The 15,153-nt window shown below is 45.7% G+C and overlaps 1 protein-coding gene across 5 annotated transcripts in view; it reads left to right on the top strand.

The window, feature by feature from the left end:
• Window positions 1-474: 474 nt before the first annotated feature.
• sec16a (SEC16 homolog A, endoplasmic reticulum export factor) overlaps window positions 475-15,153 on the top strand; it is a 78,171-nt gene continuing 63,492 nt past the window's right edge. For 4 of the 5 annotated variants that reach the window (XM_038970337.1, XM_038970339.1, XM_038970340.1 and 1 more), the window contains exons 1-2: window positions 475-572; window positions 2,608-6,138. In XM_038970337.1, the coding sequence (XP_038826265.1) occupies window positions 2,683-6,138 (3,456 nt within the window). In that variant the 5' untranslated portion in view covers window positions 475-572; window positions 2,608-2,682. The remainder of the gene's footprint in view (window positions 573-2,607; window positions 6,139-15,153) is intronic. The other variant, XM_038970341.1, reaches the window with a different exon arrangement.

Genomic DNA, 15,153 nt, shown 5'->3' with positions numbered 1-15,153 from the left:
AAACGTTTGGAACCATTTTCGCTTGACCACTAGGTTTTCATGAGTATTATGACACCTCCACTGTGGGGCTCTATTGTCTTTCTGGGCCGGGCTTCAGTTAAACTGCAGTAACGAAGCAAGACTGTAGGATCAGTCGAAACCGTGATTCTAGACCGGAACCCTGACCCCTTGAGGCAACTGTGTTTGTTATTATGCCGCATTCAAAACAACTGGAACTCCGAAAAATACAAGGTCAAATCATGACATCAGCGATCTTGAGGTCGGAGCTCTAGAAAGAGGCTCGAGTTCCCGAGTTGGAATTATGACTTGGATGACCGTTCAAATCGAATTTTCCCAGACGGACTCGTTTTTTTTCAGAGTTCCTAGTTGTTTTGAACGCACTGAAGTCAGAGATTTTTTAATTCCTAGTTGTTTTGAACGTGGCACAAGAGTGACGTTGCTGGTAGCATACACGTAGCCTAGTAGGATGTGTTTATCGAATATGGCGGCTGTGTTTCAGCCTCACTGTCCTGTACATTTGTAAGAACTTCCTATTTAATCCTTCATTTCATCTTTTATTTTATCGTAAAGAGGTAAGATAATGTGTTGTTCGTAAGGACTAATGGTCAGTATTTTGGTATTCAGAGTATTGTAGAAATAATTCGCTATTTATGTACATGTTGGCTAGCTATAACTTACCTGTCAGTCATCAAGTAAATCGTGAAAAGGCTATAGCTAGCTATATCCGAAGTTCCTGATACCGGATTTGTAGCTAAGTCTTGTAATAACAGCGTATTGATGCTACACATCCAATCCTGTAATATTCTGTATGTTATCTAAGTTAATCAACACGTTTTGTGTCATCCATTTGATGTGCTGCTCTCTCAATCTGTGAACAAATGTTGGCTGCAATAAATCAGTTAACTAACGTTAGCTAAATTGGATAGCTAACGTTAGGTAGGTAGCTAGCTTCTGTAGACGCCAATGTCCGGTAGCTGTACGGACTCTCAAAATTATTCACTCACGAAGTTGTGTTGTTAAATAGCTAACTAACATTGGACACGTTGTCCGAAGGATGTAACCTGGTGGTTTGTCAAGGATAGGACAGTACTTTAGCTAGCTAACTATATTTTATTGCAGTTAGCTTGTTGCTATCTATTTCATAGTGGTAGCCTAGTTGGCTAGCTAGAATGCAGCTCAGTTTGACGTTGACACTTAGCACACGGTCCGTGCTAACCGGGATCCTTGGGACGTCCCTATCCCATTGAAGTTGACATTTAAAATTGGTAGGGACGTCCCAAGGATTCCGGATAGCACTGACGCTTAGCACAAAAGCTCTAGGGTCCTTTTCCGCTTTCATAACCTATTGCTAACGTCGTTATGCAATATTTATCTACGATGTCTCCAAATTGAAATTTGCCGTCTGTCGTCCTTAATGTTTAATCCATGGAAGCGAGCAAGCTAGGATCCTACCTAGCTTTCATGATGAAACCCAGCGACTGGAACAAGCTATATAGCTACGATTGCCTTCTAGGTCGTGACAGCAGTGGCGCATACAAGGCGCAAAGTGGTCGTCCAACAAAAGCTAGCTAGATCTGGCCGATCAGAGTTCCGCTCGCTAATCCTCTTGCATACTGACATTTCAGCTGCTTATGTCAGCAAACCCCTCGCCATGCTCCCTCAGTGACAAGTGTCATATTATGACAAACAGACATAGTGGCAGTAGATATCCCAACGCAACACGCTCCCCTCTCAGTAATGTTTGGAATATAAGGATTCATGAGTGTTCTGAAATTCCCTCAGTATAGGTCTGTGGAAAATCTCATTAATTAGGTATTATTTGCTCAAATGCATAGCTAACATGGCTCTGGATGTTGTAAAATGCTTTATTTTCCTGTTGTGAAAATGACCATAACTCCAAAGTTCAATGCGAGATTAGCAGTCTTTATCGCTGCCACACAATTTGCTTTTAGGATGTAGCACACTCACCACAAAAGCCTTTTAAATATGCTCAGTTTGCCTTGATGAAGTCAAGCGGTTGTTGGAGATACATTTTTGTCATTTAGCACACGCTCTTATCCACAGCGACATACAATATTGAGTGAATACATTTTCATTACTTTTTTGCACTGGGGAATTGAACTCACAACCCTGGAATGGCAAGCGCCATGCTCCAACAACTGAGCTACACGGTACAGTGAGATACCGCACATACACAACTTCACCTATACACAAATAAATATCTTGGTCTGTTTGTGTGGATAAGCGGGTGTAAAAGGTTTATCCTCCTTAAATCCTTAAGCTACTCAGGAATTTCTGCATTTCCTGTACACTAGCAGAAATATGGCCAAATTGCTAGAATGGACTTCAGGGTGCTGCAGAGAATCGGATGTAACAAATGCAATCCTGTTGGTCAAGGAAAGTGGGGTGCTTGTGTTCTGGAATTCAATGCTTTTGTTCTGGAGCTCCACAATCTTCTAGAATCTTTAGCCTGTTATCAGGCTTACATTAGAACTGCCACGCTGTACAAGATGGTTAGGTACATAGCTTGGAGCAAATATGGGTGTGGTGGGTCAGTCCAACAAAAGCACAGTAATAACCCTACTGTTTTCTCTCTTCTCCCTACAGCCAAGTCTGAGCTCAACCTCTTCAGTGACGTCACTATCGAGTGGCCTGGTCCTTGGACCTGTCAGAACTGCAGCCATGCAGCCCCCTCCTCGGACCGGCCCCCCTGGTGCATCCGGCCCCCCTCCTGCCAGCGTTGGGCCCAATGCCTTCCGGAGGACAAGGCCCCACAAGCATACAGGAGCAGCGGTCATGTCGGGACTACCTGCCCAGCCCATGACAGACCCCTTTGCATTTGGCAGGCAAGCCCCTCCTCCTATGGCTACAGGTGGTCACCCGCCGCCACCCAATAGCAGCCCTCTGCCTATGCAAGCCCCGCCTCCCAGTATGTACCACCAGGCTGGTATGGGTCAGGGGCTGCACCAACCACAACCACTGGATAGTGCACAGGCTGGGGCTGTGCCCCTTGGCCCACCACCGCCCTCTACCCCAGGGGTAAGCATCTTAACCCCTCACGGTACTGCGTCCCCTGTCCCTTTTCCTGGACAGCTACCTGGCCCGCCAGGCCATGCACCACCAAGTGCAGAGCAGGGCTATTTTAACTCTAGGGAGCCAGCACCCTCGATGACCCCAGGACACCTTCCCATGGCCTCAGCCCCTATGTCTGGCCAAGCGCCTTATGGCCAGGACCACGGAGGAGACCATCACCCTCAGGCGATGCTCTTTAAGCCTGTGCCTCCCGTTTTGTCTCAGTGGGTGCCCGACCATGGGAGCCGCCCCCCGTCGGTTCAGAACTATTTCCAACCCACTAGTGATCCTCTACCCCAGGTTTGTAATGCCGCTCCCCAGTCCCAGATATCTCCACACACACCCTTGCCCCACAGCACCCCTCCAACACACCCCCAGCAGCAACACCAGCCCCAACCACCTCCTCAGCACCCAGACAGGCCTACTAGCTCCCAGTGGCCTGACCTGGCAGGTGCGAACACACCCCAGCAACACAACGCCCATTTTCAGGCTCAGACCTACTTCAGCCAGAGCTCAGCCACCCTGGACTCCTGGTTCAACCAGCACCCCCAGGACCTGGTCTACCACCAGATGGGTGCTGGCCCTGGCCTGGCTCGGCCCGACTCAGCCAGATCTCACTATCGGCACGACTCGGCCGGGTCTCACCATGGATCCCACTATGGAACTTACCATGCATCAACCCCTGGCCCAGCGCCGGTCCCCTTCATCCCAGACGGCACCATCTCCATGTTTTTCAAAGGAAACGACGTGGAGAACGAGGAGACCCTCGCCGGAGAGGGAGCCGGAGCAGTGAATGGTCTCCAGGACTTCCAGCCCTCCCATAATCACCAGCAGATGTCATCCCCTCAACCCCAACCCAACCCGGTGGCAGGTGCAGAGGCCACCCGTGGGCCCCCCCCACAAGCTGGCCAATCATTAACCTACATGAACGATGGTAACTTTCCTGGAGCTGGCAAACCCATCCAGCAGAAACCTGCTGAGGCCCAGTTTGACCATGTGGAGAACCTGGAGTGTGTGCCCAACCAGGAGGTCCTACCCAGCGAGCACCAGAACAGCCCTGCTGCAGCAGCCGCCCACGGGGGAGATTGCTACGAGGCAGGCCCCAATCTGGAGACCCCCGACTCTGTCCCCCGGCCCATACGTTCTGCCAGCGTGTCCTCGAGCTACAGCAACTTGAGCCACGGCAGCGGCACTGGTACAGTTCCACGCCGGCACCAAGGAGTGGTGGGCACCTTCATCCAGCAGGAGAGCCCTCGTCCCTCAGAGGACGCATTCTCCTCAGCCGCTGCCGGAGGCTACTTTGAGCAGATTGACACTTCTCCGGCCGGGAATATGGCCGCTGCTTACCAGAGCATCCCGGAGAGAATGTGCCACAGCCAACCCCCTACGCCCAGTCCTCCCAAACCCACCGGCATTTTCCAGGCTAGTGCCAACTCCTCCTTTGAGCCTGTGCGCTCACACAGTGTCGCAGTGCGCCCGGCGGAGGTGGACCGTGCCCGGATGGTGGCGGAGAGGGGCTCTGACTCTCTGCCTGGGAACCTGGAGCAGCCTCCAGACAACCTTGAGAATGTCTACGGAGCAGCTACAGGGCACACTCAAGCTGGGGATGGAGCTGGAGCACCTCCTCTTGCATACCCTCTGAGTCACTCCCACTCCAGGCCCTCGTCCCGGGCTCATGTGGCCCACCGGCCCTGTGAGAGCCCTGCCACCACCCTGTGGGCCCAACATGACCCCGCTAGCCTGGGAACCAACATCCTGCTTGTCCCCGCTGCCCCTCCGGTCCTTGCCCCACTGCGAGAGCCCAGTGCCGAGGTCATCCAGCCCCCCGAGGATGGCTCCCTGGACCTTCAGCCCCCTCAATGCGCCCCTCCGCCCTCCCAGCACCCCTCGGAGAACCTGGAGAACCCTCCTAAGGTGAGTGAGGGGGACACGTCTGACTCGCAGCCCAATCTGGGCTATGCCTCTCTCCTGGTGTCTGAATCACTCCACCAGCCCGTGTTGATTGCCCCACCCACCTCCAATTACAGTGTGATTCCTCCCAGTAACCCTGCATTCGCAGCCAATCAGATCAGCCCCAGGGAGGCCACAGTACCTGTGAGGCCGCCCTCGCAGGCTCAAGGGGCCAGTGCCGCACAGCCCGGTCCTCCCTTGCGCTCCAATCAGAACCCATTATTTACCCCTACACCAATGAGCTTCAGCGCCGCCTCTAGCCAGAGCCCCCTCAATCTTGTTCGGGATGACAGGGAAGGGGTTAAACCAGAGATCACGCCCCCACCATCCCTGTCCCAGCCTGCTCGGTCCCCTCTCTCAAAGGTCCAATCAATGTGCGGAAACAACCATTCTTCTCTACCTGTTAATTTGCAGGCTCCTCTTCCTGCTGCTCCTGGTGCCGCCAATTATAATCAGCTCTCAAATTACGAGCTGCTTGATTTTTCTATGCACCAATCTCAGATCCCAAACCAAGCCGCAGGGCTGCCACCTCTCTCCCTCCAGCAGGGCCTGCCCCTGGCGGGTAACGCTCCTGGGTTTTACCTGCAGGTCACCAAAGATGCTCAGCAGGTGGGTAGAGGCAACGAGGACGCCTCCACAACACAGATACCTGCCGAACCCATGTCCCCCCCAGTGGCCCCAAACACCCAACAACCACCCTCTGAGCCACCCATTGTGCCCCAGCCTGGTCACCAAGGCCAAGGAGATGACCCTGCAGCCCCTCTCAGTGGAGCACCACCACCGCAAGGGCAGTACCCACCCCCAATGCAGGGTCCTGCCACGGGGAATGCACCCACCCCCTCTGCGGCTTACCCTGGACCTCGGGGACATGTGCCTCTAGCCAACCCCCCTCCACCAGGAACCGGGGTTCCTCCAGCCCAGCCAGCCCCTACAGACCCACAGCGACCTCCCTCGTCTCTGGGAAGCCAGCTGGGGTACGGCCCACCTCCTCCAGGGCAGGTGTATGGGGGATACTACGGAGGTGCCTACCCGGAGTACCCAGATGGCAGAGGATCATATCTTCCTGCTCAGTACCCACCCGCACCTGTGGACCCCAGAGCACAGCAGTATTATCAGGTACACATACTCACTAGGCAATTAGTGTTGCTTGCAGCAGGTTATATGTTGAATCACAGGTCTAAGGTATCTGGTTCTCTTGAGACCGTATATTTCACAATAAACTATTGTGGAGTGAAGCTACAGTATTTGTACGGTTTAATTTGCCTGTGGGATGTAATGGAGTTTAGGGTGGGGGCTACTCTGTAGGTCTGGGTGATATGGCCTAAAAATCATATCTATCTTTTTTTCAAACTTATGAGCGATTCACAATATTTATCGGAATTTTTACGTTTTCTCTAAATAAGATTTCTTGCACAAATAAACGTTAAGTACACTGCATTTCAAACAGTCAGGAGTAATCTAATGAATTCAGGGCTTGTGAAATTATACCTAGGCTAAATATAAGCCTACCACAACATTGAGACCCACTAATCATTATATTATTTTATCAAAATAGTTTAATCACTTATGTCTTTCAAACGTTTTGTTACAAGTTTAACCAGAACCATGCACATTCACTAATAATGCTAACTTCTCGGATGTAACAGATATCATATGCAGTAGCTCTATAGAGATGAGATGAGGACTTGGAATAAAGTAATAGTCATCAAATGAAATGTACACAACTGAATTATTTTATTAAAGTCATGTGAATTAATTATGGTAAATAAGCGGTAATCAGACTTTTATTCATTGTTTTATTCTGTTACAGCATTCAACCCACATAATGCATAGTGCATTTAATGTTAAGTTTTATCGAAATTGAAATGTTATTTTTTAAATAATCGAACCGAAACCGAACCAACCTCAAAAAGCACTAATCGCTCAGCACTAATATTTACAAAAGGAATACTTTTGCCAAATTGGATTTTCTGAACATTAGCTCACCAAGTTCCTCCATTAGGCAAACCATTAACAGTATTACATTGCCTATTGTATAATAAAGATAACCTTTCACATTGAACAGCTACAGTGCTGCTCTTTGTGTACACCCATTTAGCGTCGTTCATACCCTGTAGTCTAAAGCCTTAGACTACATTCTCTTAAAGAATTCACATTGTAAGTACTTAAAAAACAAAGAAAATATTTCAACATTAAAATACTTTATTAACTAAAGGTAGTAGCTTACAATTAGGAAAAACTTAAAAAACAAAGGCTTAGGTAAAAACACTACCTAGGTCTGTATCATAAGATTATTTGAGTGACTTTGGTTCAGGTGATGATATGAACAAAGGAATCTAGCCTGAGAACATATTTCTGTCCAGCCCTTTAGAGCAGGACATGTACTGTCCATGGCCTTTTCATTGCAAAAGCCCTGATCTTCTCAAAAATATACTGAACAAAAATACAGTGCATTTGGAAAGTACTCAGTACTTTTAACACAATTTGTTACATTGCAGCCTTATTCTAAAATTGATTAAATCATGTTTTTCCTAATTAATCTACACCCAATACCCCATAATGACAAAGCAAAAACAGGTTTTTAAAAATGTTTGCAAATGAATAAAAAATTAACCTGAAAAAACATTTACATAATTAATCAGACCCTTTACACAGTACTTTGTTGAAGCACCTTGGGCAGCGATTATAGCCTCGAGTCTTCTTGGGTATGACGCTACAAGCTTGGCACACCTGTATTTGGGGAGTTACCCATTATCTGCATATCCTCTCAAGCGCTGTCAGGTTGGCTGGGGAGCGTCGCTGCAGAGCTTTTTTCAGGTCTCCCCATAGCTGTTCGATGGAGTCCGGGCTCTGGCTGGGACATTGAGACTTGTCCCGAAGCCACTCCTGCATTGTCTTGGCTGTGTGCTTAAGGTTGTTGTCCTGTTGGTAGGTGAACCTTCGCCCCAGTTTGAGGTCCTGAGCGCTAAGGAGCAGGTTTTTATCAAGGATCTATCTTTCCTTTGCTCCGTTCATCTTTCCCTCGATCCTGACTACTCTCCCAGTCCCTGTCGCTGAAAAACATCCCCACATCATGATACTGTCACCACCATGCCAGGGTTCCTCCATTCGTGACACTTGGCATTCAGGCCAAGGAGTTAAATCTTATTTTCATCAGACCAGAAAATATTGTTTCTCATGGTCTGAGAGTCCTTCAAGTGCCTTTTGGCAAACTCCAAGTGGGCTGTTATGTGCCTTTTACTGAGGAGTGGTTTTCGTCTGGCCACTTTACCATAAAAGCCTGATTGGTGGAGTTCTGCAGAGATGTTTGTCCTTCTGGAAGATTCTCCCATCTCCACAGAGTAACTCTAGAGCTCTGTCAGAGTGACCATTGGGTTCTTGGTCACCTCCCTGACCGAGGCCCTTCTCCCCCAATTGCTCAGTTTGGCCGGGCAGCCAGCTCTAGGAAGAGTTTTTGGTGGTTCCAAGCTTCTTCAATTTAAGAATGATGGAGGCCACTGTGTTCTTGGGGGGCCTTCTATACTGAAGAAATGTTTGTGCCCTTCCCCAGAGCTGTGCCTCGACACAATCCTGTCTCGAATCTCTACAGACAATTCCTTCGAACTCATGGCCTGGTTTTTTCTCTGACATGCACTGTCAACTGTGGGATATATATATATATATATATCACACACACACACACAGGTGTGCGCCTTTCCAAATCATGTCCATTCAATTAAATTTACCACAGGTGGACTCCAATCAAGTTGTAGAAACATCAAGGATGATCAATGGGAAAAGGATGCACCTGAACTCAATTTCAAGTGTCATTGCAAAGGGTCTGAATACTTATATAAATAAGTTATTTCTGTTTTTATTGTTAATACATTTACAAAAAATTCTAAAAACCTGTTTTTGCTTTGTCATTTTGGGGTATTATGTGTAGATTAATGAGGATTTTTAAAATACATTTTAGTATAAGGCTGTAACGTAACAAAATGTGGATAAAGTCAAGGGGTCTGAATACTTTCCGAATGCACTGTATCAACACAACAGTAAATGGTTTGATCTCACGTTTCATGAGCTGAAAGAAAAGATCCCAGAAATGTTCCATATATACCAAAAGCTTATTTCTCTCAAATGATGTGCACAAATTTGTTTACATCCTTGTTAGTTAGCATTTCTCCTTTGCCAAGACAATCCTTCCATGCATGCTTCAGTTTTGCTTGCCTCGAAGCGAGCATAGAAGTAATTTAGCTCGTCTGGTTGGCTCGTGTCACTGGGCAGCTCGCGACTGTGCTTCCCTTTTGTAGTCTGTAATAGTTTGCAGTCGGTGCCGGTGTAGTACAATTTAATCTTAGTCCTGTATTGATGCTTTGCCTGTTTGTTGGAGGGTGTAGCCGGATTTCTTATAAGCTTCCGGGTTAGAGTCCCGCTCCTTGAAAGAGGCAGCTGTACCCTTTACCTCAGTGTCGATGTTGCCTGTAATCCAGTTGGTTGGGGTATGTACGTATGGTCACTGTGGGAACAACGTTATCAATGCACTTATTAATGAAGCCAGTGACTGATGTGGTGTACTCCTCAATGCCATTGGAGGAATCCCGGAACATATTCCAGTCTGTGGTAGCAAAACAGTCCTGTAGCTTAGCATCTGCTTCATCTGACCACTTCCTTATTGAGTGAGTCACTTGTGCTTCCTGCTTTAGTTTTTGCTTCTAAGTGGGAATCAGGAGGATAGAATTATGGTCAGATTTGCCAAATGGAGGGCGAGGGAGAGCTTTGTATGCGTCTCTGAATGTGGCATAAAGGTGGTTTAGAGTTTTTTTCCCCTCTGGTTGCACATTTAACATGCTGGTAGAAATGAGGTAAAACGGATTAAAGTTTCCCTGCATTAAAGTCCCCAGCCACTAGGATCGCCACCTGGATGAGTGTTTTCCTGTTTGCTTATGGTCTTATGCAGCTCATTGAGTGCGGTCTTAGTGCCAGCATCGGTTTATGGTGGTAAATAGACAGCTACGAAAAATATAGATAAAAACTGTCTTGGTAAATAGTGTGGTCTACAGCTTATCATGAGATACTCTACCTCAGGTGAGTAAAACCTCGAGACTTCCTTAATATTACATTTTGTGCACAGACCACCCCCTGTCTTACCGGAGGCAACTGTTCTATCTTGCTGATGCAGTGTAAACCTCGCCACCTGTATGTTATCCATGTCATCGTTCAGCCACAACTCGATGAAACACAAGATATTACAGTTTTTAATGTCCCATTGGTAGGATATTCGTGGACGTAACTCGTCTATTTTGTTATCCAATGATTGTACGTTGGCTAATAGGACTGATGGTAGAGGCAGATTACCCACTCGCCGTCGGATCCTTACAAGGCACCCCGAACTACGTCCCTGATATGTCTCTTTCTCATGCGAATGACGGGGATTTGGGCCTTGTCGGATGTCTGAAGTAAATCTTTCGCATCCGACTTGTTAAAGAAAAAATATTTGTCCAGTATGAGGTGAGTAATCGCTGCCCTGATATCCAGAAGCACTTTTCGGTCATAAGAGACTGTGGCAGAAACATTATGTACAAAATAAGTTACAAATAATGCGAAAAAAAACACACAATAGCACAGCTGGTTAGAAGTCTGTAAAACGGCAGCCATCTCAACCGGCGCCATGTCATACCAGGAAGCTGATAAATCTGTAGGTTTGAACAACCGAAGAATTTCTGCACAAACTGTCAGGAATTGTCTCAGGGAAGCTCATCTGCATGCTCATTTTCCTCACCAGGGTCTTAACCTGACTTCAGTTCGGCGTCATAACTGACTTCAGTGGGCAAATGCTCACCTTCGATGGCCACTGGCATGCTAGAGAAGTGTGCTCTTCCCGGTTTCAACTGTACTGGACAGATTGCAGGTGTTGTTGTCCAGCGGTTTGCTGATGTCAACGCTTTGAACAGAGTGCCCATGGTGGCTGTGGGGTTATGGTATGGGCAGGCATAACCTATGGACAATGTACACAATTGCATTTTATCGATCTCCATTTGAATGCACAGAGTGCACACCGTGACGAGATCCTGAGGCCCATTGTCATGCCATTTATCCGCCGCCATAACCTCATGTTTCAGCATGATAATGCATGGCCCCATGTCTCAAGGATCTTTACACAAATCCTGGAAGCTGAAAATGTCCAGTTCTTCCATGGCCTGCATACTCACCAGACGTCACCCATTGAGCAGGTTTGGGATGCTCTGGCTCAACAGCGCATTCCAGTTCCCACCAATATCCAGCAGGCTACAGACAATAGAAGCTGTAAAGGATGAAATCAAACAAAAATAGACCAAATATTGAAACTTAGCATGACAAAATAACATTTATTGACCCCCAATTTCAAGCAATAAGCTAAAAGTACAATGACAAAATACCTGTTTTTTTCTTGTTCTCCCTCGCTCATCTCCTACTTGTGGTGACAGCAGGTTTATGCTGAAAGACAAATTCCAGAAGAATAGGTTAAAACATGAATTAATTAATCCCCTATAGCTTGTTGTTGCCTGTTGACTGCTACAGCTGTACTAAAATGCCCTTTACACACCAGTGTAGGTTAGTATGAGGCGCTATACGAGGAAGGGCTCATTCTAACGTCTGGAATGGAACAGAGGAAAAACGTGGTTTCCATGTGTTTGATAACGTTCCATTTTTTTCCATTCCTGACAATTCATTGAGTCCGTCCTCTTATACCTCCTCCCACCGGCCTCCTCTGGTACACACTCAACCTGCTTCCAACCAAACAATGCAGACACAAGATAACTATCTATACTGAACAAAAATATAAACGCAACAATTTCAACGATTTTACTGAGTTACAGTTCATATAAGGAAATCAGTCAATTTAAATAAATAAATTAGGCCCGACTCTATGGGGCGCAGCCATGAGTGGGCTTGGGAAGGGATAGGCCCACCCACCTGGGAGCCAGGCCCACCCATTTGGAAGCCGGAACCAGGCCCAGCCAATCAGAATGAGTTTTTCCCCACAAAAGGGCTTTTTTACAGATATAAATTCTCCTCAATTACATTAGCTGTCCAGATGTGGAGGTCCTGGGCTGGCGTTGTTACATGTGGTCTGCGGTTGTGAGGCCGGTTGAACGTACTGCCAAATTCTCTAAAACAATGTTAGAGGCGGCTTATTGTAGAGAAATTAACATTCAATTATCTGGCAACCGCTCTGGTGGACATTCCTGCGGTCAGCATGCCAATCTGTGGCGTTGTGTGACAAAACTGCACAATTTAGAGTGGCTTTTTATTGTCCGCAGCACAAGGTGCACCTGTGTAATGATCATGCTGTTTAATCAGCTTCTCGATATGCCAAACCTGTCAGGTGGATGGATTATCTTGGCAAAGGAGAAATGCGCACTAACAGGGATGTAAACAAGTTTGTGCACTATTTGAGAGCTTTTTGTGTGTATGGAACATTTCTGGATCCTTTTATTTCAGCTCATGAAACATGGAATCAACACTACATGATGCGTTTTTATATTTTTGTTCAGTATATATTTAGCTTCATATTTACTAGCTGGCTAGATGTAAATGGTATTCAGCTAGCTAGCCAGCTAGTTGAACGTGCAAAAAAAACGACCTCAATCTATAATCCAATAGCTAGCTAGCTATTTAGCTAATATTTCATCATGGCTGCCTAGCCAACTTAGCATGTGTCCCTATACCTGAAAACATGGAGTTTGATTAGCATTCGCACCACAGTGGCAATTTTCAGTAGCTAGCTAGTTAGTCATGACAAACTGACAAACATGAAAAATATTATCATCATGAATGGTTTAGCACATCAGCAATCAACATTAACAGCAGAATGCAACTGACCAGCTCAGCTAGCTAGCTCATCTAGCTAACTGGCAATAACGTTCCCTGTTTGTAACTGGCTGGCTAGCTAACAATAGCTAGCAATGGAAACTACTTTTTGATACAGTTGAGACGATAACGTTTGCACATGTAGCTATTTTGGCATTTTAACTGTAAACTCTCTGTATGGATTATGATGATTCATGGAAAACTGAAACACTAAAAATGATCCTTACCACTCCGCTTCAACCAGCCGAGACTGCTTTTGCCACAGAAGACAGAGCTGTAGTCAGGACTAGGGCTGTAACGGTGACCGAATTACCGCCACACCCACTGTCGCGAGTCATGATGGCAGTCAAATTCCACGTGACCATTTAGTCACGGTAATTAGGCTTCTCCAAGCTCTGATGTTGCTGATGGTCATTAGTAGCCTTCCAAACTTGCTAACTGCCTGGTACCACGCACTGGTACCACGCACTATTATCCCTCTAATCAGTCTGACATCAATGCAAATGTAATTGAAAATCGAATCAAACACTTCATGAGAGCCCATGAGCTCATGTTGTGCAACATTTCTATAGGCTATGCAATTGTGCAAGAAAAAAGAGTGATGGCCCCTATGAAAAAGAGGAGTATTCCATCAGCTTTCTATAGGCTAGGCCTACTATATTAATTTCTCAACTTTCCTAATATTAAGCACATTTCTTCTCTTTACAACAGGATTACAGCCTACCTGGCTGGCATGAAAATTAACTACGGGGAAAGCGTACTCCATTCGCTATTTAATTGCAAGGATTACATATATTTTTCCCCCCTGTTTCGAGACAGGTGAATGATAATGGTCCATTCTAAATCAAAACAAATTTCACACACATATATTATGTGATAAGATTAAATCAAGAATAGTGTGATGGGTGACAATATAAGCCTATGACTTGTGAATGATGCCTAGTGAATGATGCCAATAAGGCATGCCTTTTTTTGCGACTTTTTCAAATCATAGTTGCACACCCCATGTAGCCTAGCCCATAGGCCTATATGTTTTGATAAGGTTTGCATCAAACACTAAAGTGGACATAACTTCTTAAAATGAAGCACGTTAATCGCTTTACAATGTTTGTAAAGCCTAGCTGGCATACATACGCAGCACGTGAGTTTAACGTTTTGGGAAGATCATTTTCACCAAAATGCACCTTTTTTTATAATAAAAGCATTACATGCATAATCACATTTGTGGTCACTTTTGAGAATGTCCCGGACTATGTTTGAAGAAAAGAAAAAAATCTTGCACAGAATAGAAAGTACAAAAGTTGACAATGGGGGATATTAGGTTGACATAGGCTCGTGCTTTTGCTGTTTGTTAGGCTAGCTAGCTAACAATACAAAAAAGTAAATGTGAACAGTTCTTCCAATATCTTCAGTATGCGCCTCGGAATTGGATTAGGACACGCTTAGTTGCGTCCCTGATGTGTCTTAACTTGTAGCCTGTGAGAAAGACCGGATCACGTGACTGAGAACCATGTGAGTGAGAGGTGCTTTTGCATGCAGCGGGGAGAAGGGAATTATAATTATTATATGCAGCCCAAGGGCACAACCGCAAAATGCATGGATTTTTTAGGGGGATTATGGCCACACAAAGGGGATGCAGCTTGGAAATTTGAGCCATTATCAAGTGCTTGTCAATTGTGAATGAGAGACTGAAGTGTGTACAGCCTGCGCAAAAAACAAAGCAGAGCTCATGCCTTTCATGCAACTTTTTCGAATCCTCATTAGTCGCATCATGTAGCCTTAGAATGTATTAAAAATCTAAACATATAGCCCAACATTTGTATCATAACTACAGTTAAATAACTCTAAATTAAGCAAATAAGAGTAACTGTTTCTTCGTTAACCGCTCAACACAGAATAGCCACATGTCCGCACTCCCTCAAATCGTTTGGAGAAAATACCCTTTCTATTTTATTCAGCTGGGTTCAATTATATTCTTCATATTATAAAATAGTATAAAATAATGCCATGGAATTCTAAGCAAATCTTGTCTGCTAAATGAACTAGTGTAACCCACAGCCATATGGCATAGCCATATCAGGGCCTAATATAAGGACAACGCAGAGTGCTATTCTGTTCTTCTGAAATAGACTACATTTTCTTCATATCATGCTTCTTCAGACCTATCTAAAATAAATTATAGGTTTATTGTGATGGTGTAGGCTATATTGCATGGTTTTATTAGACTTTTTAGAATGTAGATGTTCCAAATCAAATCAAATTTTATTTGTCACATACACATGGTTAGCAGATGTTAAT

The sequence above is a fragment of the Salvelinus namaycush genome, chromosome 31 (assembly GCF_016432855.1).
Source record: "Salvelinus namaycush isolate Seneca chromosome 31, SaNama_1.0, whole genome shotgun sequence".
Lineage (NCBI taxonomy): Eukaryota > Metazoa > Chordata > Actinopteri > Salmoniformes > Salmonidae > Salvelinus > Salvelinus namaycush.
The sequence above is the reverse complement of the archived record's forward strand: the minus strand, read 5'-3'. Positions and strand labels throughout refer to the sequence as shown.